The sequence below is a fragment of the Neopsephotus bourkii genome, unplaced genomic scaffold (genome assembly GCF_033783945.1).
Source record: "Neopsephotus bourkii isolate Nb327-2 ecotype Australia unplaced genomic scaffold, CSIRO-AGI_Nbou_v1 NB_284, whole genome shotgun sequence".
Classification (NCBI taxonomy): Eukaryota; Metazoa; Chordata; class Aves; order Psittaciformes; family Psittacidae; genus Neopsephotus; species Neopsephotus bourkii.
The window spans coordinates 1,201,383-1,225,511 of NW_026900793.1; the positions used below are offsets into that span (position 1 = coordinate 1,201,383).

The window sequence follows — 24,129 nt, forward strand, 5'->3', positions numbered from 1 at the left end:
GCCTGGGTGATAGCTTTGGTTGTGTGAACTCACAAAAATTAGAGGATCCATCTTTATAAAACCTCAGCTTGCCAGTAAGAGGACATAACACCAAATCTGGCAACTCTCTTGATGCCATGGCTGCAAAAACTCTGTCAGGGAGCACAGGACCCTCCACTCTCATGCCAGCCTTGGACAGCTCTTGAGCTACTCACCAAGTCATGGCAGCCACCATTGTCCATGAGACATGGGTTGATTGCATCGCAGTTGTGGCCATCGCCAGCATAGCCTCTCTTGCAGACACACTTGCTCTGTAAGAAAGAGACATTTCCCTTTCAGAGACATATCAGAGCATCCTCATTTGCTACCCAGAAAAGGTCTAAGGTACCAAAACCCAGTCCTAATTTATGTTCCCAAATTTTCTTCCTGGTCCCTAAAGACCTGGAAATGCAGAGGTACTTCCTTACCATAGCATCGCTCTCTATCACAGCACACACTGCCTGGTTACTCAAAGGCATTGATCCCTTGCACTGCTTGGTTGTTGCAGGGTGACTTAAGGATAATGGTTTCCATCTTTATTTCCAGCCTTTCAGAAAATGACACAGGTTTTTGAATGGCAGAAAGAGGGGCTAATCCCAAAGCTCCCAACTTTCAAGACAGCTAGGAGACCACCTGCACATATCACTTCACTAAAATCTGCTGAAGATTTGGCCCCTTTTCTCAGTACATTGTCCAATGCTCCCTTTGCTCAGTGAGGAGAAGCACCTTGAGAAGCAGCACCCTGAGAAGCCACCTCTCCTATCTCAGGATGCCCAGTTCCTGGACCAGCTCCCTCCATGCACAGTATTCAGATGCTTTTCAGTATCTTTTATCCTCACCTAGAGACAATGCTGTGATCTGGGAGTAACAGGGACATAGCAACTGGTGCCTTACACCAAGCCATATTATGGAGCATAGTCTCCTCCCTTTGCTGCATAGAAGTTTCAGAGTAGAGCAGCAGCCTCGAACACATCAGTGCATCTCACCACACGCAAGCACACTGTATGGTTTTAGCTGCAGCCAGTGACTCTGGCAGCAGACAAACAGGCTTTGCTGCTCATCAGCCCAATTTATACCTCTGGTAATCTAAGGCCATCTCAGAGCAGCTGAGGAAAGGTTAAGTCCCCCATCAGACTGCTTAGCATTGCTCATACCTGGCCAGGGCCGATATAAACGCAGTCAGCGTTGATGTGGCAGTTGCCTCTGCTCTCCAGCATGCAGTTGTTTATAGCCACACAGGCCTTCCCGTCCCCGGTCCAGCCCGTGGTGCACTGGCAGGTGGCAGTGCCAGGGCCTGTGCTGGTGCACAGGGCCTCCAGGAGAAGAGAGAGGAGAAGGATTACACTCAGCAAGAAGGAAGACAGTGCAGTGCTAATACAGCAACAAACCTCCATCAGACTATGGAGAATTTTCGAATGACCAACTCTGACTCCAGCACTGGGAGGGGGAAGCATCTTCTCCAAAAAAAAGCCCTAGATAATATCATAATAAAGTCATTCTGGAAACATTCTGTGTTTTCACAGAGATAGACACTTGTGTCTAGGGTGGCTCAGAACAGCCAGGGTATTCCTTACCGTCCTCTAAAGCTCTTCCATTACATAAATTACATAGGTACTCCCTAAAGAGGAGGAGAACAATCACCTGCCTGTACATGCAGGATGAAATCCATGATGGAGGGGACATATCTCCCTGGAAAGACCTAATTTGAACCCAGTGCCATCCTATTTTCTTCCACATGGAAGTGTGTTCCTCTCACTGAGACATCTAACCACTTGGCAGTCATTACCATCATAAAGCACCACAGTTTTTACTAAGGATAATAATGTAGTGTTGACGGTTACTAGAAATATAACTTGGAGTTCACAGTTAAGTTACAGCCTGAACAGAGCAACAATAAAAATAACACACATCTGAAGAGCTTGGAGGAAGGAGAAGTACAAACCACAAATTATCTGTACAGCTAATCTGTACCTGCCAAAGTATCTGGTGCAAACCAGTCAGACTCTCAGAGTGCTGCATTTTGGCACCAATTCAAATGACTGACATCCTTATGACGGCTGTGTCCAGGTATCTTTTGTTCCACCTCATCTTACAGACAGGGAAAGTTAGCACACAAAATCTCTAACAGTCCCAGGAGTCCTGGATCCCTGCTCTGATTGATAGGAGCTGCTGCTCCATGCTTTGATAGTCCAAGCCCACTTACATTCTGTGAACAGCCTCCTTTTTCTGGCTGACTGCACAAGTCAATGGGCTGGCAGGAAAACCCATCACCTTCATACCCATCCATGCAGATGCACCTTGAAAATATAAGCACAAAAGGGACACAGATAGAGCAGCCCTTCTAAAAGCCAGCAAAAACCAAAAAGCCAGTTTGAGACTCTCAAGAAAGCAAAACCCTGCCTTTGATTTCTAGCAGGTTGCCTGCATTACTCAAACAAGTAAGCAGACATAGATACACAATTAGAGAGCTGGCAGCCTCACAGCTGCTGCGTACCTGTACCATGAAATCACACCTGAACGTGCATGCCAAAAAGACTGACCTTGCTGTGTCATTGAGGCTGCAGACAGCGTTCTGGTGGCAGTACTGGGACAGACCACTTGGGCCACAGTTCTTGGATGTCTTGTCACAGAATTTCCCAGTATAGCCTTCCTTACAGGACCAGGACTGACACACACCACCGCTGCCAGGCCTGTTGTCACAGACACCATGGACACAGCCACAATCTGTCAAGTACACAGAAGTAAGATCATTAACTACAAAAAGTCCAGAACCCACCACAGTGGCTGCATTTCACAGATATCCAACTCTGCTTCACAACTTCTTGTGACAACAGTCATCCCGTTTGTGCTTGACAGACAGACGTCTGCTGAGAGGCATCCATCATACCTCAAAACTTGGCTAGGGATGCTCTGCCTGGGTCCATGTTTTTTATAGGCTGTAAGGACAGGATCACATTTAGGGTATCAAACTCAAGGTCATTGTCAACTCTCTTTTCTTTCCTAGCAGGAGAGATCTAAAAGCAAAGTCCCAAACCTAAATTTGGCTGATGTTTCCAAGACCCCCATCACCACTGTCATATCAGCCATGTTTTCTCTACTGTTGTTTGAAGAGACACCCATGATGGCACTTCCAACACTCATTTTGTGATGCTGGTCTTGCCAGAAGGGAACCCAGGATACACGACCCTGCACTATGTCCTTGCCTTACATTTTCCTCTTGTCTCTCTTATCAGCGTTACCAACCTTCATCACAGTTCTCGCCATGTTTGTTTGGGTTTGAACAGATGTGGCAGGCTATTCCTTTGAAACCTTCAAAGCACTGACAGTTGCCATTCCCTTGTATGCCATCACTGCACTGGAAGGAAAACGACAAGGAAACAAAAGTGATTGAAACTCAGGAAACCAAGGCAAAGCCAAGGTGTTGATATCAAAAGCACTTTCATACTTGCAGTAAAATACAGGACTTTGAGGAATGGTGGCAGGAATGCAAAATACCACATAGCCAGAGCTGTCTCCAACAACCATGACATGATTTATATTAGAGTTTGAGATAGAAAACCCACTGAGCATGTGCTATTCTCCCTGGATCTGCTGCTGCTAACACTGTGGGCTTAGCCCTGGAGCACAGATGCTAAATTGTACTTATCTACAGCTATAATCTCTAACCACACCGTCTCAACTGCTCATTGCATCCTAGCAGGGTCTTTCATACATACAGTTCCCCGGCCATAGCATGGACTGGAAAATCCCCCTGGGCATGGCATGCAGTCTGGACCAAAGAATCCTTTGCAGCATCCAGGTTTCTGAAACAAAAGCAGAATTGGTAAGGTATGATGTGACTTCACAAGAATTGCCTGGAGTCATCCTACCCTTATAACTCTGAAATCCTAGTCCTCTCTGCCATGGACTGAAATGGACCATCTCATTTGGCACCTGTGTTTATAAAAGCTCCTGCATTTACAATTACTTTTCAACAATACCCCTCTCTCTGCTCAAAGCTGATTCTTCTCAGAATAAATCACTATTTTCTGCACTTTCTGTGACTTGAACATATAGGGTCTGTGTTTTTTATGAGCTTTTATTTCTTTAATGGTACTGGCCCACTCACTCCTATTTTATCCTTGCTGCATTCTTTTGTAGTGATGTAGCAGTATTGGATTGCAGGCCTTGCCATGACTGGCCAATGGAATTAAAATCACAAGACAAACAACAGTATATAATGAGATCCTCACAAATCATTCCATATAGTTGGCACTGTGAGAGCTCAGGAGCTGCAGACAAACATGAGGTCCATAAACTTGCTAAGAGAGACCTTCCCAAACCATCTGACAATGTTTCATAAACAGGATGCAATCACTTCACAGCTTACAACACTTTCCCTGTGCTCAGCTTCCTTTGGGAGAAGTGCTAAAACCAGAGCACTCTCAGTGAAAACGTGTATTGTGGTTTAAGACTCCATTCCATGGCAAAACCAGCCTTCAGCAGGATTTGGATTATTTTCCTCCCTTTCTCAAAAACATCTTCCTCTGTATCACCCCACACGTAATGTCATCAATGTATTGCAGGTGCTCTGGAGCTTGCCCCTCTTCCAGTGCACTCTGGATCAGTCCATGGAAGACGGCTTCCACCCTTCCAGATGGCTGTGTTTCCACCCCTGGGGCAGTTGATGCCAAGTGTATGGGACGCCCCTCCAAGGAAAGGCAAACTGTGGCCTGCACTCTGCTGCCAAAGGGGTTGAGGAAAATGCACTGGCAGTATCAACTGTGGCATTCCACTTGGCTGCCTTTGACTCCAGTTCATACTCAAGGTCTAGCATGTCCGGTACAGCAGCACTCAATGGTGGTGTGACTTCATTCAGGCCAGGATAAGTACTGTTACTCCACTCTCCGCTAGACTTTCACACTGGAGCCACTAAAGGGTGAGTGGGTCCTGCTGGTCACTCCCTGACTCTCCAGTCTATGGATCATCTTATGGATGGGAATCAGGGAGCCTCGGTTGGTGCGATAGTGCCACCAGTGCAGTGTTGTGGTTGCGACTGGCACTTGTTCTTCAGCCCTCAGCAACCCCACAACAGAACCATAGAATCATAGAATAGTTCGGGTTGGAAAGGACCTTAAGATCATCCAGTTCCAACCCCCCTGCCATGGGCAGGGACACCTCACACTAAACCATCTCACCCAAGGCTCTGTCCAACCTGGCCTTGAACACTGCCAGGGATGGAGCATTCACAACCTCCCTGGGCAACCCATTCCAGTGCCTCACCACCCTAACAGGAAAGAATTTCCTCCTTATATCCAATCTAAACTTCCCCTGTTTAAGTTTTAACCCCTTACCCCTTGTCCTGTCACTACAGTCCCTAGAGAAGAGTCCCTCCCCAGCATCCTTGTAGGCCCCAAAGAAGGATCCTCTGAGAGACCAGGCAAGGTGGACAGCTGCTCCATTTCCTCACTCTCCAAAGCAGCAATACCAAAAGCCCATCGGTACCCTTTTGGGTCTTTGAAGTACCCTCTCCTGAGGCAGTCTATGCCAAGGATGCATGGAGCCTCCAGACCAGTCACAATGGGGAGCTTTTGCCACTCCTACCCAGCTAGGCTGATTTCAGCCTCTCTTAAAGCCAACTCTTGGGATCCTTCTGTCAACTCCAGAAATAAAAATGGGCTCCACTCCTTGATGACTTGATGGCATCAGGGTACACTGTGCACCAGTATCTACTAGAGCCTTATACCCCTGTGGGACTGATGTGCCAGGCCATCTGATCAGCTGAAACCATCCCTATAGTGTTTTCAGCACTATTCTCAGGCTAAAGTCAAAAACACAGCACTGTACCAGCTACTAAGAAGGAATAAAAGAACTGTTAGAGCTGAACCCAGGACCACATGCCACAGCTGACACTGCACCGTTTGTCTCACGGCTTCCTCCAGCTTGGCTGGCCATGGCTGGTGTGCTTTGTTTTATCTATTTCTCCACTGGGGTTTAACTGAGCTGCTTTCAACACCTGCAGCAGGTTGGTGCCCTGTGTTCTCTGTCTGCCAAAGACAAAGGAGGTAGCCAGTTCATCTGATGGTCCTGGGGACAGCCCTTTGTGTGCGACAGCTTTCCTTTTGCTCCCATCCAGCCCTCTCTCAGCTCAAGGAGTCAGAGCTCTTCTTGATGAACAGGAATAGCAAAGCTGAGCTCCTTTCAAAGGGAATGTGGCCTTCCATCACACTCACCATGACGGTTTGATTGCAGTACCTGGCACACCCCTTCTTCAGGACATTCAGGCCTTGTGGGTCATGGATGTAGACACATTCCTTTGGGGAAAGTGTTGGTTCCTGTACAAACAAAACAAGACATCAGCACTGTAACCTTCCTCTTAGCTCTTTTTGCTGCAGGGAGCAACTATGCCTGTCTCTGAGCTGAGGAAGTTCACAGAGCAGCCAAGGAGAACAAGATACCCTCATGGCATGCCTACCATGGAAGAAGGCACATGGCAACTTCCTCTTGCTCCCAGCAGTTCCTGAGTTGAGCCAAGGTGCTGCCCTTTCGTTCTAATAGTAGTGTCTATAATAAGGGAGAGAGGATGGGAGGGAGAGGAGACAAGAGAGAGAAAAGGGCAGGGTGAGAAAGAGAGGGTAAGAAAGAGGGGAGGAAAGACAAGGGAAAGGAAAGGAAGGAGGGAGGAAGGGTGTGGAGCAGAGTAGCAGTTAAGGGAGAATGAGAGTAAGAGAGGGGAGGTGAGAGTGACGGGGAAGCAGGTGAGACAGAGAGTGACAAAGAGGCGTAAGGACTGCACATCGGAACGATGCTTAGTGACTTGTCACAGAGTTCAGACACAGGCAGAATTAGGCCCCAGATGATTCTGGCTTCACCTGCCTCTCCTGCAGGAGAGGAATATGAAAGAGCAGTGATTTTGCAGAGCTCTACTTCAGATATTTACAGTGCGAGCATATCAGTAAGCTCTCCTCAAAGTCAGATCTCTCAGAAGCCACCCGACAGTTAACAGTGGTGAGCACCTCTCTGCCTTTCAATAAAACCATCTTGGGGCTGGCCTTAACATGGGGATTTCCTGGAACTTGCTGCTCTGCTGAACTCAGCATGGGATGATTCAACCACCAGCACACAACCTCCTCCTCCTTGCAGCTCCTTCAGTGAGTTCTGCTCACCTCTGAGACAGCAGGGAGCACAGGCCAAGAACAAATTGCTTCTCCCCCTCTGCAGTGCAGAAAGCTTGCTGTGGTTCTCTGGCTGTGATTTGGGCAGTGGTAGTACTGGATGGCACTGGTGTGATCAGGCTGGGTCCTAGCAGTTTGGAGGAGCTGGCAGGAAAGCTCTGCCTGAGGCAGAACAGAAGTGCTAAAAGCTGCAAGTCTCCAGTTCCATTTAACCCCGGGCTCTCACCACTCTCCATTGACTGAGCAGACAGACTTCAGAATAAGCAATAGCAGAGAGCACTTAGTGGGTGATAGCCTGGGATGGGAGCTGTGGATATGTGGGGAGTACAACAAGCCTCTCTACTGCTTGCCTTCCCTGCTCTCTATTTGAAAGAGGTTTGGGTTAGAAAATGTCTATCAGTACATTTATATATCATCATGCAGAAAAAAAAAATCATCAAAATACTTACCATTTCCCTGCTGCCAGGTGGGCAAATGCTGCTGTTGAGAGCCTCACAATCCACACAAGAGCCCTGTTAAGAAAACATGAAGGGAAAATTCATCTTCTCAAATGAACCCACTGCCCACACCAAGAATGCTACAGAGCTACTGCTCCCATTATATATCAAAAACATCCTCACATGTATCAGAAACACTTGTAGGAGGGAGTTTCGACACTCTGAAATGGGCTGAGTTGATCACTTAAATAAGACTACTCCTTTGCCTCAAGCTGATGCTTGCACCTGACTGCAAGATGGGTGTGCTCTGTGTGTCTATCAGCCACTGCACACACAGCTGTGCTGGGAGACCCCTTGGGCATCCACACAGCAGTCCTCACTACATCAGAAATTACATGGACCCTCTGGCTACTAGGGATTAACTGTATCTCTCCAAATCAGGTACCTCTTGCCTATTCAGAGCCTTATCTTCTTTCCTCAGTAACCTACCAATGGTCAAACTGGGGAGCAAGCACCTGAAATAAGGTATACAAAACTTTTCAGATGAGAATATTGCACAGCATTTATAGCTCCTGCTATTGAATGACTGCTTCCTGTCCAAACTACGGGACGCAAATGCTGACGGCAATGGGAATAAAGCATTGTCTGCTGAGTCAGCAACTATGCTGTGAGGAAGATCATATAAGGCCTTATAAAAAGGTAAATATACTCTGAATCAAAGGTAGGATGGGTCAAGGAAAGAACAGCAACCTAGAAGGAATGTTGGCCAGGAAAGCAGTACCTAGTGCTAGCAGAAGAAACACTAACAGTGCTGATAAGTTCACTGCCTAAGTTCACATCAGGGAACCTCTTAGAGAGAACCTACTTCCTAAATGCAATTTACACATCCTGCTTTTGTCCCTTCAGGCAAGTGAGGGGCCTGTAGCAACCTAGCCACCACTAGTACGAGAAGAGTAGAAGCTGACTCACCGTCACAACTGTATGTTGCTCTTCATTGCATCTGTGAGGCAAAATGGGAATTATTGAAGGCGGGATGAAGATGCCATCCAAGGTATGAATAATACCATTTGATGCCACAATGTCTCGCATGTTTATGGGGATCCCTGATTCATCCATCAGAATTCTTCCCTGACACAGAAACACAAACAATTTACCTTCATTTTAGCCCTTTAGACTGTATCAGCTACATAAAGCCAGTGCAGGATGCAGATGGTACACGTCAACAAATAGTCAAGCCTTTCAGTGGTCACAGGTTGGATAAGAATTCAGTGACCTTATGTAAGTCTTTTTTAAGCAGAGGAAGAAGCAGAGATGGGCTGAAACCACATTGTTCAGAACCACATCCAAACTTCCTCCTAGCACAGGAGGGTTTCCCCAAAGGGGTTTTGATTCATACTTACATCTGCACTGATATTGATAGTAATTATCTGGTTAGCCATAGTAACAATGTGTGGCATCATTATCAGTTTCTCTACAGTCACCTGAAATAAAAACACAAGGTAACAATACCATGAAAAAGCAAGTTTATTTCAGTACAGCTTACTGAATCCTTCCATGATTTCTACCCCTTCAAAAACATTCTAAATGGGACTTAATTTTTAGTGTGAGGTGTCCCTGCCCATGGTGGTGGGGGGGGGGGGGGTTGAAACTAGATCATCTTAAGGTCCTTTCCAACCCTAACTGTTCTATGATGTATATTTCATTAAATACCTTAAACACCAACAATGGGTCAGAGAGAACCACAAACAATTGGTGGCAGCAGCCTTGGCTTTCATTCCCTGTGAAAGTAACAGTCCAGCACAGCTAAAATCACATCTCACTAACAGTGTCACTTACTAATACACCTGCAAATAAGGGCAGACTAATAAGGGGATTTTCCAGGACATATTCAATAAAAAATGAAAGCTCAATCAGAAGCATAATAGAGAACATATCTTGACTTAATAAATAAGCTTATTTCTAAAGACAGAAAAAATGTAAGCTGTAGGTACTCTACTGAAAAACTTAGTGATTTGGGAAGTGAGCACCATCACTTCCAGGAAACTCAAGAGTTTCATGATGAAGGGCACAAGCTGTGCCTTTTGGCAACCACTTTCATGGTAATCATTTTGCCTCATCAGATCTTGAATCGCATCTCTGCTCCTGCAGGGCAAGTCCAAGCCAACCTGATGCCAAACCACACAATTGTTAACATGCTGGCCCAAAGGATCCCAGTTATCTAGAATTAGAGCGCTCTGCTTTACCGCTGCTGTAGTGTAGATATGATGTTTCACAAGTTCCTGGAGCTTATTTATGCCCTAAGGAAAGAAGAGAACATGAGAATTAGATACCCCTTCAATGCTCAGGAATAAGAGGAGGCAATTACATTTTCTTTTAACCAAAGACTACAATGCAAATGTACTATAGCAGTAAATTCACTTGGCAAATTAAGTTCCTTCACTTTCCCCTACCCAAAGCCACAGTGAAGAAGGCAAGCCAAACATCAGATTAAAACAGTCTGGCTATTGCAGGCTTCATCAGCATTCACTTTTCATCCAAAGCCTTATGGAAACAGACTTGGTTTAGCCATCTCCAGGAAGAACAACTTTCAGCAATGGTCAGATAACACTGTACAAGCCATTCCAGCACAGCCTGGTGCAACACTGTTAGCTCAGGATGTCTTAAAGTACTACGAGCTCTCACCTCTGTGAAAAGATAAATGAGCCTTCCATCTCTCAGCTTATCCACACCTTCATTGCTAGGCACAAATACAGTAAAGGGGCCTGGTCCATCCAGTATTGAAGGCAGGCCACAGTTCTGCAAAATCAGGAAAATATTTCATCATGGATCTAGCAAGAGTTAGTGAGGGGGTCTATCAGGAAGGGAGAGGAAACTCTAAGCAACCTGATAGAGGCAGATGTATATAACAGGCAACTGGACACCAACGGGAGGTATGTAATATAACAGAGGCATAAACGCTACAAAAACATAGCTTGGACAATGAAGGCAGTGGTTTGAATGAAGCTAATACGAACAAGTGAATACTGGGTGAATGCTCCCTGTGTGTTTTAAACAGAGACTAAAACTGTATCATTTTTCCTGAAGAAAAGGAGACTCAAGTCTATAATCATGATTGCAAGTAGTGAATTTTGCAAACAACTAACAGTGACAGAGCTGAAAACATGTAGGCCAAGATTGTTGTGAGAAATGCTAGAGAAGACCCAGGTAACTCTGATGGAGGCAAAGAGAAAAATCAGTCTGTCCCTAGGGAAAATACTAACTAAATTAATCCCGGGCAGCAGCCTCAAGTGTTTGTAACCTGGAGATTGCTTTTATTTAGAGATCTACACCCCAAAACCAGGTAGGTACAATCTAGCTTGGCATGAGCAGTCATGAAACCTTCACTCTTTGTCCTGACAGTGGTCAGGAACTGAACATGCTTTGGAAAACAAACTCTCCAGGATAGAGAGGAAGGGGGAAAGGGGAAGCAGATGGGAAAGAGGCATGTATGCTTGCTGCCTGTGCCAGATGCCTTATGGACGGGAAAACGCTGATCTTGACAACCACATTTGCTTATGTAAAATACACAAAATAAGACATGACATGGAAAAAGGCATTCAGAAAAAAAGCTAAACCACTGAAGTGTATTTAAAAGTTATTCAAAATCCCCACAAAACCAGGAGCAGGCTTTGCAGCAGCAGCAGCATTCCCACACCTTCCCGCGGCAGACACAAGTTTGCTTACCTCCAGTATAGTTTCAAATCTACTGAAGATCTCCATTGAAGCAAGGATCTCACCAATGGTTTTCTGCAAGAAGATATAACAAGGTAAATGGCCAGGACTGAAGCAAGGTCTGAAAACATACTGGAACGCCCTTGGCCAGTTTGTGACTTGCATATAAAGATCCATGGAAGACCATCATCCTCAAAGTCTTCAAACCTCCCCTGTTGGCCAGTTGATCTACACGGACTGAGCCTAAAGTAACTTAAGCACAAACTCCCCCAACTGCACAACAAACCAGATTCTCCAAGGTACCATGCACTTGAGCAGCCTTATGTTTTCCCACTCCCATCTTCACATTAAATTAAATGAAGAGGCAGTTGCTTCCTACCAATAAAACTAAAGATACAGTACTCCCAGTGCTATGCAAATCAGTGCCGGGCTGGCAGGGAGCGGAGTTGCTGTCTCATCTCAAATCTCCCTGTGCTTTGAGGACAAGAGTTCACTGTGCCACCTGCAAATGAGCACCAATGCTGAGAAAGTACATGTGCATACTCCTGAAAGCGCAGAGGAAATAGATGCCTTCCTTTTTGCCATGTCGCCCATGAAGACAAAGGTAACAGGAGGAGCCTCCCTTCACGTATCAAAACTTGTGAAGAAACTTGCCTGACCTTTATTTGCAGGAACCTGAATGGGGTTTTGGCAGAAAGTGCTTCCCGTAGAACATGCAGAGGCACAGTGTTCCAAGGAACACTGGTACAAAGGGATTTCATTCCAAAAATGAATGACGTGATCACTAGCCTTTATTGCAAAGCCAACATCACAGGGGAAGGAAGCATCTGAAGAGGTCCCTCATGAAAGTAGAATTCGCTATTCATCCAATGTAAAAGCTTCATTGCAAGGTCTCTATCTGGCTAATACAGTCCTATTAGATACTTCTAATGCTATACTGACATAATAATACCTAATGGGCCTGATGAAGAGCTGAAAACAAAATAAATAGCCTTTTCCCTTTAAAAAAAGCATCACTGATTTGGAAGTTTAAGGGTGAGAACAGGTTATTTTATAAGTGTTCATTCTACTGTCCCATTAAACAAAAGAAATATGGATGTCTGTGTACCTCTGGGTTTCTGAGGTTGTCAACGCTGGGTTTTTTCCTTAGGGTGTTCACAATATGCATGATGCCATTGGCTGCTGGTAGGTTTGATCGCAAAACATTGTACAATTCCCCCGGCAGGTCCTGATATCGAAACGCCTTGACGTACGCATGGATAATAATAAAAGGTTATTTTCTTGTTGTATACTTGTCTTATCACAATAGATCCATAAAACATTGTTCCCTTCAGTGCTCTCTGCCTGTGAGTCAGCAAGGTGAAGGCACAACCAGAATGAGAATGGTGCCTCACAGTAGACCATGCAGCCCAAGGCTCTGTCCAACCTGGCCTTGAACACTGACGGGAATGGAGCATTCACAACTTCCTTGGGCAACCCATTCCAGTGCCTTGCCATGCTCATAGTAAAGAACTTCTTCCTTGTATCTAACCTGAACTTCCCCTGTTTAAGCGTAAACCTATCACCCCTTGTCCTATCACTACAGTCCCTGATGAAGAGTCCCTTTCTGGCATCCTTCTAGGATCCTTCTACTCTGGAAAAGGTAAATTTAAGGAGTGGCCTTGTGTAAAACAAACATCCCACTTGTACTCGAGTTTGGGCAGTACTTTGATCCTGGGGGATGTTTTTAAGTCTAATAAAGCAAAAACACCTAATCTGGGACAATCATTTTTAGAATTGAGTTTGAATATGAATGATGCTTGATCCCTGCTCTGGATCACAAAAGGGTGCACTATCAAGTAGCTGCTGCCTCAGTCTGTCAAGTACAAAGAGAGAAGCACGGTGCCTCCTGGGCACTGAAGTACAGAACTGGGAGGCAATCCTGGAACTACAGCTTTGACTGCAACTTTTATTGGCTCACAATACCAGCAAGGAGCCAAACCAGTCAGGCTCACTGAATTATAAGGAATATATCTGGTCCTTCTATACTGAATACAAGTATGCACTGAAGCTGGGAGTATGGGGGTGCTCCAAGGATAACCTACAAACTAAGCCTGGTGCTGGAGCCATAACCCAAGTTCAGCCAAGCACAACTTCCCCATGCTTTTCATTTCACCATGTGCATTCCTTGAACTACCCCTCCCTGCCCTGAACTTCAGTTCACAGCACTGAGGATTCTGGCTGAAACAAAGGAAGGGGAGGGCAGACTTCTCACATCAAAAGACTCTGAGTAAACAAACAGGAAAGAAATGTAAAAAAAGCATTGACAGGCTCAGTTCGGATTCCCCGGCTCCAAATAGTGCTTTGTCCTTTTGATGCACGCAGGGTGCATGTATTACGACCTAGACCTCAAGGCCAAGGCTGGATCCTCAGAGAGGAAACATACGGCTCTCCCTTGGCCAGCTGTGAGCAGGCATTCAGGAAAAGTGCAGAATAGAGAAAGAACAGTGGATCCTGGAAAATATGAGTCAATTGGAAAAGGGGAAAAAAAACTTTCCATATCAGAACTTAATGATGAACAAATCTTTGTTAGGAAAACTAAGAAAAATAAAATAGAAAGAGGGTAAAAGGGAAACTGGAAAAGAAAATATTCAGCGTGTGGTTGTGTCTAAGCACACAATCTCCAGGGAGAAGCGTTCATTTGGAAGAGAAGTTTTGCTGTCTCTTCCACATCAGCTACATGAATATTATAGCTGCCAGTGATGTAGGGAAAAGTTCCCTTCTCCAGAATACATATACAGACCAAGACAAAACCATTCACAAGTCAGATTCTGGCTAATTAGTTCTCTGCAAGAAGGGAGAAGTGGTTGCTTGTGTGTCTGGTCTTAAATCAACTTGCTTTGGACTCCACAAAGGAGCTTGTTGTTGTGATTGCAGGCAGGCTGATGAGAGAAAGGTTTTTTGGTTAAAAAAAGCACACAGAGGAAACTATGCTCAAGCTCCACTCTGTCTTACATGAAAACAGGGCTTCAGTTCAGGAGATCCTTTACCTGGCTACTGAATGTTAGCTGATGCCCTGACAAGGTCCACAGAGTCTTGGTTTTTACCATGTCTTCCATCAAATGCAGACCAGCAACAACATGCATCCTGCACAAACGCTCAGCAGTGGTATCCTATGGGGAATAAAGAGCACAAAGTAAAGAAATGACACGTCCTTTCAAGAACCTCATCTACAGACAGAGCCATAACATTACCTTTCTCCCAGCTAACACAGAAATTCTTGTTTCTGTGCTAGCTCAATACAAGATTGAGCTTCCCTCTTCATTTTGGTTCACTGGAGTAGCACTGTGGCAAACCTTTTGCTTCTGTTTGTGTACACATTCAAATACAAGGAGACTGATCAACCTGGAAGTGACTTTAGAGGAATCCCCTGGACAGAAACCTCTTGGTCTTGGACAATTTAGAAGCTATCTTTGCATGCTCCAGATTATAAAACTTGCTAAAGCTCCCCATACATAACCTTTGTTTATGATGAACCATATAGGGGGTCTAAGCAACTGAATTTACATTTAGTTTCTTCCTTTGTTTTCTGAGCTTTCCACTTGTCAGTATTGATCTAGTTGGAACTGACTCATGTAGGAACAGGTAGACTATGCAACTCGGCAGCCTTTCCTGACGTATTCTCTATGAATCCAGAAATTACCATGATGATCTAGGCACAGGGCATGACTTGTGTTAGTGGAAACTAATGTCCAACAGGCTAGTAGGAGACAGCTTACTGCTTAGGAGTTGCTCACTTGACTCTATGTGAGTATGCAGGTCACTGCTGCTGCACACATAGCTTTGCTATCAAGCAAAGGAATGATATTTCTAAACCCTTTGGAGATGTCATGTTCAAATAGGGTTGGTCTGTCTAGATTATTTTTAAGGCATTTACCTCTTATATCCTAGTGCTAGCTGTAAGCTAGCTGCCACCTGAAACACAATTAGCATGCAAATAAAACCCCTGCTGCACGAGCTGCCTCTGTAGCTCACGTGTGTTGATTTTTAGCTTTGTCCTGGGAAAATGGTTTTTATACTTTCTCATCCTAATGATGGATAGCCTGGCTGTGGGCTTAGCTGTGCAAAAACTACTGCAAAACAACACCATTTAATTTAAATGGATAAACAAAATAATTATATGACCTGCAGGACCTACTTGCTGATGCCTAGAATTCCCAAAATCTTGTCCTGCCATACTTGCTGTCCCCATTAATAAAAAGAGCTCTTCTCAAGAGGCTGACATCCTACCCACATCTAGAGCCACAGAGCCAAAATCTAAGACTGATGCAAATCTCAGGCCCTTTCGAAAACCCCAACCTCAAATAGTGGAAAGCCACCTAAGATTTTGAGAACAGTTGCACACAGGAGGTTTGAGCTTTACATGAAGAATGGCCAGAAATGCTTGCACTTCCTGACATTAAAAACCAAATAAGCTCTGTCAATACTGAAGAGAGAGATAGAGGTGAGGGATGTAACAACCTCTGTGAGACTGCAACTTAACCAGACAATGAAGAGTCTTCCCAAGAGATTGCTTCTATAAATACTGCATTCCCAAATTCCACTCTCATATCAATCAGTTCTTACAGGCTGCAGAACTCAGGCAGGAAAGAGCAGAAAAAAATTACTAAAACCAAGAAAACTTACATTAAATTCCATTCTATCATGAATGGGAAGCAGGGATGGTACAAAGACGGTGAAAGGTCCATATTTAGTCAGCAATACTGAACAACCAGAAACTGCAAAAAGAACAGCAATGTGAAGTAGTTACTTAGCATATGGTTTAACTCCAGCAATAATTATTCTTCTTAACACAATTCAATCTACACATTTTTGGCCCAGTGCAAGTAACTAGTACTTGTTTACAAGGAACCAGAGGGAGTTTTGTATTGCTATCAGAGCCCAGCTTGGTTGCTATTAGTTTTAAGCACCTACTCACACCATTTCTGCAGGATTGGTGGTGGCTTTGGTTCGCTTCAAACCACTGCTGGAATTTGCAGAATAGTTATAATTTTCTTTCCACATGCCTACTACCTTCTTCTTAGGCCAAGTGCCCTCTGTCTTTCCTTTGGAACAATTAATTTTGGGGTTTGAATAAAGAAATTCTTCACATCAGAATTTATTGAGACTAAATACTTCCTGAGAAGCTGCTATGAACCCACACCTGCCAGTCCTCACCCAATCATCAGTGGCCCATCAACAAAGCTCATTGGGTAGTAAGTCCCACTGCACAGGTGTTAGGAATCTGGAGATCCTCATGGGGTTGTCCATTGCACAAATCAGTATGGGAAACATGCAGAAAATCAGTGCTGCCAACACAGCAGCCAACACACAGGGAGGAGTGTTCACAAATACTAAGCTGAGCTTTGAGACCTATCTCTATGTGCCTGTCAAGTTGGTGGAGATAGAGAAGACTGCAGAGGATGAGTTGGAGAAGGTATCTAACATAAATATGCTTTGGTCTACAGGGTTCTCATTGTTTCCTTGGAGCACAGTGAGGCAAAAAATTAAACTCTGCAGCTATCACAGCCCACACTTGCAGTACATGGGTTCTAAAACAGTTTTCTATGCTTTGCAACACATTTCCTCACTCAGAAATTACCACGGTGCATAGAATAAAGCCTTTTCATCTCTATAATAGCCTCTCATTAAGGCTGTTTAAGGGCTCAGTAAATGTTCTACTAAGTAGAGGACCCATGGCCCACCAGCCTCAAGCATCACTGCTGGAAAACTCAGTGACAGCTGAAGATTGCTGAGCCTTCACACAGATGCTGCAGGTGGAGGCACAGCAGTGGTTTGATACAAACAGGTTTAATTACAGCTCCAAGGTAAGCTTTTCTTCTTCTGTGGATAAGGCACCTTCTTCACCAGAACTGTCAGATACCTAATACACAACCACAGTGCTCTCTGCAACAGTCTCCTCTATTAACACTCTGGTTATATGAGTTCAGAGGTGTGATGTGTTTAATTTGTAGCCCATGCTCATACACTGCAAAACAGATCTATTACACTGGAAGGCTTTTAGCCTTTTCAGACATGCTCATGTTTGCTCCATTCCCCAAACAAGTTCAAAAGACGTTTACCAAACATTTTCCTGGCGACGTTTAATTTCCTAGCAAACCTTCCTCTTGAATTCTGCTGATTTATCTCACCCAAGAGATCTTTATAGCAACTTCTCCCATCTCCAATCTCCCCTTCTTTACACACACAGCTAAGAGACAAGAATGAAACATAAAAAACCATTACAAAACACTTCACAATGCTTTCAACAGCTGTGAGTAGAACATGTCAGAGTCTACATTTGAAGGACAAATCCCACCTTTAGGGAACAGGTAAGAGCTTAGTAACTTCTAAACTGACAGGAAAAGATGCACACTTCTGGAGCACAAGAAAATTTGGACTGACCCAAAGAAAATAAAGAGGCTTTCTCAGATATAATCAACATGAGGATTGTCTGCTCTATTGTTAAGGGTGCAGATAGCCACAATATATTTATCAACTGCTTTCTAACTAGATATTCAGTCAGTACTAGTCATTAGAGCAGCTGAAAGTTTGAGGTAATGGTAATGTTTAAAACCCACAAGCTAAGTGAAAATCTAACAAGGAGCTCCTGTGTGACCCCTCGGATTCAGTAAGAAGGGCCAGCTCAAGCGCATCAGTTAGCTGCGGCTCGTCTTAGACTTAATGAGGGCCCCAGGCAGGCTAATGACTTTTCCAGAAAAGGTTATCTACATGTGAAAATCTCCGTCCTGATTCACACGCGTTTATAGTCATTACTCAGAGACTACCCAAGATCACTGGCCGATAACTATGTTTTTTCCTGTTTGGGTTTTGTCCAAGCATCGGCTCTGCTCTTTCTGTTTCAGGGATGCAAAGCCATGCGACACAGGGGAGGAATTTGACATTACTCCAGCCTCAGAGGGCTGCGTGCCAGCTGCTGGGGAACAGATCTGCTAAGGCAGGGACTGTGCTGAACACCGCGTCCTGCACTTTGCTAGCAGACCTTCAGCAAGGGGAAGCCGCTGTGTTTCAGTTCTGGCCTGGAGCACACAGTGAGCAAGTGGAAGCCAACAGTTTTAGCAGCACTGGAGAAGGAAGGGTCGAAGAACTGGGACTGCTCTTTCCCTCTTCAGTCTCTCAGAGAAGCTCCACCTTTTCTTGGACTGACTCTTTACTTTCAATGAGTTTGTTACAAACAGGCTCTACTCAAAAGGTGACTCTGGCCCATTCTCAGTTTCTTCATAATTCAGCTCATCCAAACTCAATTTCCATTCCAGCTTCAGAATAAGCATTTTTAATGGCAAGCTTTAAGCTGGCTTACCTAGGATTCCCCTGGGAATTAATTTCACATGTGGAAGTCATGTCGCAAAGATACTGCCGGCAATCGGTGGGAAATACAACACACTCAGATGAAGGACTTCTCCTACTCATCCCAGGCCTGCAAATACAAGTTGCCTAAGGGAAGACAACACAATGATTATAGAGCTTCATTCGTTATCTTTTACCCAGTAAGTTACCCTACAAAAGAGCTGTCTGGTTTCCCTTTGCAGAATCTAAGGTGAAGAGAGCAGACTTGACCAACAGAATGGTGAGCTCATTTGAAGAGCCCACTGACCCTTTTTCAGACCCTTAGAGATTGCTGAGATGCCCTTACCTCTCCTGGACGTGTGTAAACACAAACTGTAGAGTTCTCTGGGCAGCCTCCATTGTTGTCAACACATGGGTTTATGGGCTGGCAAATCTTCCCATCTCCCTGAAATCCCTCTTTGCAGGTACACTGATACTTTCGTGGTCCAAGAACCTTACATACAGCGAAGGGGGAGCATGGAGAAGCAGCACAAGGATCCTGAGCTGCAATTAAAGAAGTGAGAGTAATCAAATTTCTGTTTTCAAAACAGCACTTACTGCAGCACAGCAGAATGCAAAAGGCCTGGAAGGAATGGAGTATAAGGCATTCATAATATTAAGCTTCTAAAATTTCACAGGATAATAAGAAAAAAATCAAAAAGTAGACATTTTGATGGGTTTTAATCTGAGGAATTTGGATGACACATTCTTCATGTTACTTCAGTAACAGAACTGGGAGTGACAGAGGATGCTTGGGTTTATCTGTGAATTTCCATGACATTCGAGGATATATGAAACCGCAGTTTTGTTGGCAAAACCTGCAAAAAGCCAGTCAAAATAGAGCTATCCATAGCTGGCTAACCACATGCATCTGACTGATTTTCTGTTAACAAGGCCAATTCAGACACTTACATTTGAAATCTGTGAAGAATCCACAATCACACACCTTATTATTTAAACTGATGCAGACAGCAATATCCCATTGTAACAGTTATTCAGTACATGGGTGAAACCTGCAACTCTGATCCATTTCCTGCTTTCAGGACCAAGTGAGAGGAAAGCCAAAACTTCAGCCATTAATCTTAAAGGCATTCCTGAAAAACAGGTTCTTAAGCCTCTGCAGTGAAGTAGGCACTGCACTTAGAGTGAGCAAATTCATCCAGAGATGCCAGTACAGGAAGGTTTTTCTCAACAGGGGACCATTTATGGTCACAGAGAAGTTTCTCACCTTGGCAAGTGCTCCCACTTCTTCTGTAGCCCAGCTTGCAGTCACACATCGCTGTCCCATCCCTTACCACGCATTCGCTATTGGCCTCACACGTCACGCCTGTGCAAAGGGGAAGCTCTGGAATCACACAGCAAAGAGGGTTTCCTTTTGAGCATGCAGAACACTGCTGGAAAACACATCTTACAACGTATCTGGAAATGAAGGCAAATGTGGTTTCCAGAGACTCCCAAGCTGATGCAAAGGCCAAGGGATACAAGCAGTATGGACAGCTCTAAATCACTGCAGCCTAGGTAGTCAGGTCCTGTAAAGCTTGGAGAGAAGAGAGGATCTATCTGGCTTTCCAAGAAAGAACAGCGGCATGAAGAGGGGGTACATCGCAGCAGAGTGGGGAGCCCACCCCAGCTTTTCCCTCTGTGTAGCTCTCCAGTGCTCAGATCATCTTCCCTCTACATTCCCAAGCTATTCGTTGCCCCCCACCCAGCTCCTTTTGGGACACGTGCACCCAAGCACATATCACAGTTTACCGCTAACAGTTCCTCTGCAGTTATCAATATATTTACCTTGGTCACATCTGGGGCCAGTGTAGCCTCCATAGCACGTGCAGCTTCCATTCCCATTGATGCCGCTGTTGCATTCCCCATGCACACAGTCACACACTGCAAGGGAAGTCCAGACAAACCTGACCTTCAGCTACAAGGCAGTGATAGGTCTCCAGGCGTACACTGGCCACCAGCCCCCAGACTTAGCACCCTGATTTCCCAGTAACCCACAGAGCCAGGAATCCACAGCAAATGTAGCTACTTTTAAAAGCTGTCTATGCCAGTCAGAGCTTACAGAGGGCAGACTGCATGTCCTGGCCTCAAGGAGACCAAGTACTGCCCTCTAAAACCAGCCTTGAAAGCAAGATCTAGACCAGCTTTTCAGGCATGTGTTTCAACCTCCCACTCCTCTTCCTGCAGCCAGTGTGGAAGGAGGCAGTGTTACGAGTGCCTGCTACATCTGCATCCCGGCGTTGGTGTTGTCATGTGAGCACAACTACCAAGATCTGTTACACCTCTGTAACCGCCTGGCTAGAAAGAGATAGGAAACTGAGATAGCTCTGGTAAGGGGAGATTTACTATAGGAAAAATGGAATGTTTTGAGTGAAAGACTGAGAACCATGTGTCCAGCAGGACAGTGGAGAGGGGCTACTGAACGCTGCCAGCTGGCACCCTCCCTCCCCTCCAGCATCCTTCTTCAGTCAACCTTCCCCCTCCCTCCTTCCTTGCTTTCAGTTGTTCACGGGAAGATTTCACTTGAATTACTCATTCTTACCTGACAGACAGTCTGGGCCAAAGCGATTTTCATCGTGACAATCCTGGCAGGCAAACCCACTGTATTGGTCCTAGAAGGGCCCCCAGAGGTCCCAGATGTTAGTTCCTGTATCACTGCATTATGCCACACATTGTTATAGTGCGGTCTCTCCCCATTTCTGATTTTCCATGACAGCCGACACAATACAGTAAAGAAACCTGATCTGTTAAGTGCTCCAGTAGCATTAGTCAATCCCCATGGCAAAGATCACCACAGTGTAAGCTGACACAGAGAGTGCATGCAAATGCCAGTGAAACTCTGGTGGGCACTGAGGAAACAGTGTCAAAATGTGACAAACATACAAGGACGTACCAGCTCGCTTCTGTTATCTCTCCGAAAAAGGAGTCTGGAATTCACTAATGCCAGTGGGATTTCTGACACGGATTTTATTGGGCCTGGGGACCTTCAGCATGTATTTCAACTGATATAAGGCATCTTTGAGTTAAATCCAAAATCAACCTTTCTCAAAGAAAGGCCCAAGAGGTAGGATTTTAGCTCACAATGCTATTAATTAAAGAAGCTGTAAAAACCTACAATTCATAAGAGACCGTTTCAAGCCTAACACTGATCCACTAAGCTAAACAATTTAGAAACACGGCTCTGTGTGATTCAAACACACAGGGATTTTGGTTTCATGCTTTTGTTGTAGTAAGTCTGAAGCTGTAAAGGAAAAAGAAAATCAACAGTGCTCCTAAATACTCTTTCTGGACTCTTCTGCTTTTCCTGAGAAAGGGAGAATCTGCCTACCAAGGTGCAGCACCACTTAATTTGGGAGATACATCATCTAAGTCTGGAAAAGGTGCTGTGTGTTAAGAACCAAGTATCTCAGGGCTTCCTGCAGCCCCAGACAGGCACTGATTGTTTCAGCTGCTCAGAGGGTTAAATCCATGCAATTTTGTCTTCATTTCCCCACAGAGATCCTTCCCAACTCCATACCCTCCCCACCAGTGTCTTAGTGCTACTGCAGACCACACCAGCCCTCCGGGAACACCACAGACACAGATGCTGGAATGAAAGAAGCTGCTAAGGACCCTCCAGGCAGAAGGGCATCCTTCATCCAAAGCATCCGTACAGATACCGTACAACTCCTTCTGACAAAAGCACATAACCCTCAGGATAAACCATACACTGACCTTGCAGACGCAGGTCCCATTTTGCTGCATACCATCCAAGCATGTCCCATGGCCATTGCAGGGATTTTGAGAGCCACCCACACACTCTAGCCGGCAAGAGATAGGCCAGATAAGGTAAGATTGAACAACCAGCACCTGTATCCCCCTTTTTATCTCCCCTTCCTCCAGGCATTCCAGTTGTGCAAAGGCAATGACCTCTTCAACCTCAAAGTCCCTGCCTATGTATCCAACACCAGTGGCCCAGTGCCGGTGAATATGGCCAGAAGTGGCACCAAGCAGCAATTTGGCTGATAGCTAAGAAAAGCCTTTTATTGAAAGTCTAAGGAAAAGTCCCAGTGGGCCATAACTAACTAAATTCAAGCAAAGGGACTGAAGCATGTTTTGGGGTTGAGCCACTGCTGCTAGCAGCAGTATCAAATATCCGAGGGCTCTTCGGGAGCTGAGGACAGACAGGAGGCTGCTTTGCAAAGATATTGAGTGTTTTCAGCTCTCCCTCCCTCCATGAAGAGCTGGAATGGTGCTCAGAAAAGCACCTTTGAAGTGGGGTACCACCAAATTCTGGGGGCATGTGATTCCTCTGACTAAGCCCTCTGTTTATTCAAAGCACTTTGTGTGAGAGCAGGCCCAAGCACTCAACCAACCTCCCATTTTGTGCAGGACTGGAGAGTGTCATTTCCATCATCAGTCAATCATATGAGAAGTGTTTAGCTTAGTAAGTCTTGCTTTGGGATTTTTGAGACAAGACAAATTCTCCTCACTTGGCATAAACCGGTGTGGGAGCTTTGGAATGGTTCTTTTCACCTTGGATTGGAATTGCTAAGTATTTTCAGTGTCTGAATGGGTGACTAACTCCAGACTATACAGGAGCACACATGGCACACGTGCTGCAGACTAGAAGGACACCAGAAAGAAACGGCTTCCTCTTCCTTTGGAAACTTTCTTAAAGAGGAACAAAAACATCCCTTTCCAAAAGCTTATTTTTAAAGAAGAGACAAAAGGAAGTTCTACCAAAGGAGGTTATGTGTTAAATGCAGGAGGATTCAACTCATCTGAAGCAGATTCCTTCCCCATTATATTCTGAACCTCTCGGACAGATAACAGATCTTGTGAGTGTTCAAGGAACAGTGGAAAAAAATCACCTCAATGCATATTTAATGCCTCCTATTAAAACTGTTAGATTTATTCAATAGCTAGAGAATGTCATAAAAAGATGAAAAACTTACCATAGCACTCAGTACCCCAGAATCCTGGGCAGCACTTTTTCTCCTCAATTTCCTTCTTACATATGTGGTGGCACCCTGGCTGGGAAAGGGTATTTTCTCCTAACTTGACAGTGTATCTTAAAAAGAGCAATCCAAGATTCACAATTACAACACAAAGACAACGTATGCCTGTTGGAGGGTTTCTAAGCAATTACACTGCAGTGCACTGAACTCTGAATGGAAGGAAGGACACTCATTCTCTCTGCCATACATGCACACAAGAGTTTGCACTTGGGTTATGTCTTCTCTAAGGATGCTCATTGGTTTAAGCCTCAAAGATTGGTTCCAAGAAATATGCCAGCGACTGGACATGAGACAGGACCTTGAGCATCAGGACAGAAACTTTGGATGCTGGATGCTCTAGATAAAGTTAGTCTCTCCAGGGTGGCTCAACATTAAACTTCACACCTAAAATAACCTCGAAAGAACAAAATCTCTTTGCAGGACTTGTCCTTTTCTGTTGCACTA

The 24,129-nt window shown here is 44.9% G+C and overlaps 1 protein-coding gene across 3 annotated transcripts in view; it reads right to left on the reverse strand.

Moving 5' to 3' along the window:
• The window catches only part of STAB1 (stabilin 1), a 58,259-nt gene that overhangs the window by 25,962 nt on the left and 8,168 nt on the right, over positions 1-24,129 (reverse strand). For all 3 annotated transcript variants that reach the window (XM_061347009.1, XM_061347010.1, XM_061347007.1), the window contains 24 exons: positions 23,623-23,738; positions 22,400-22,485; positions 21,228-21,297; positions 20,474-20,569; positions 19,914-20,030; positions 18,993-19,189; positions 18,660-18,793; positions 17,422-17,549; positions 15,986-16,077; positions 14,350-14,472; positions 12,429-12,563; positions 11,333-11,395; positions 10,292-10,405; positions 9,853-9,906; positions 9,010-9,090; positions 8,579-8,737; positions 7,622-7,684; positions 6,231-6,332; positions 3,735-3,821; positions 3,262-3,373; positions 2,559-2,742; positions 2,222-2,315; positions 1,173-1,331; positions 195-290 (listed from right to left, as the gene is read on the reverse strand). In XM_061347009.1, coding sequence (XP_061202993.1) covers positions 195-290; positions 1,173-1,331; positions 2,222-2,315; positions 2,559-2,742; positions 3,262-3,373; positions 3,735-3,821; positions 6,231-6,332; positions 7,622-7,684; positions 8,579-8,737; positions 9,010-9,090; positions 9,853-9,906; positions 10,292-10,405; positions 11,333-11,395; positions 12,429-12,563; positions 14,350-14,472; positions 15,986-16,077; positions 17,422-17,549; positions 18,660-18,793; positions 18,993-19,189; positions 19,914-20,030; positions 20,474-20,569; positions 21,228-21,297; positions 22,400-22,485; positions 23,623-23,738 — 2,662 coding nt within the window. The remainder of the gene's footprint in view (positions 1-194; positions 291-1,172; positions 1,332-2,221; positions 2,316-2,558; positions 2,743-3,261; positions 3,374-3,734; positions 3,822-6,230; positions 6,333-7,621; positions 7,685-8,578; positions 8,738-9,009; positions 9,091-9,852; positions 9,907-10,291; positions 10,406-11,332; positions 11,396-12,428; positions 12,564-14,349; positions 14,473-15,985; positions 16,078-17,421; positions 17,550-18,659; positions 18,794-18,992; positions 19,190-19,913; positions 20,031-20,473; positions 20,570-21,227; positions 21,298-22,399; positions 22,486-23,622; positions 23,739-24,129) is intronic.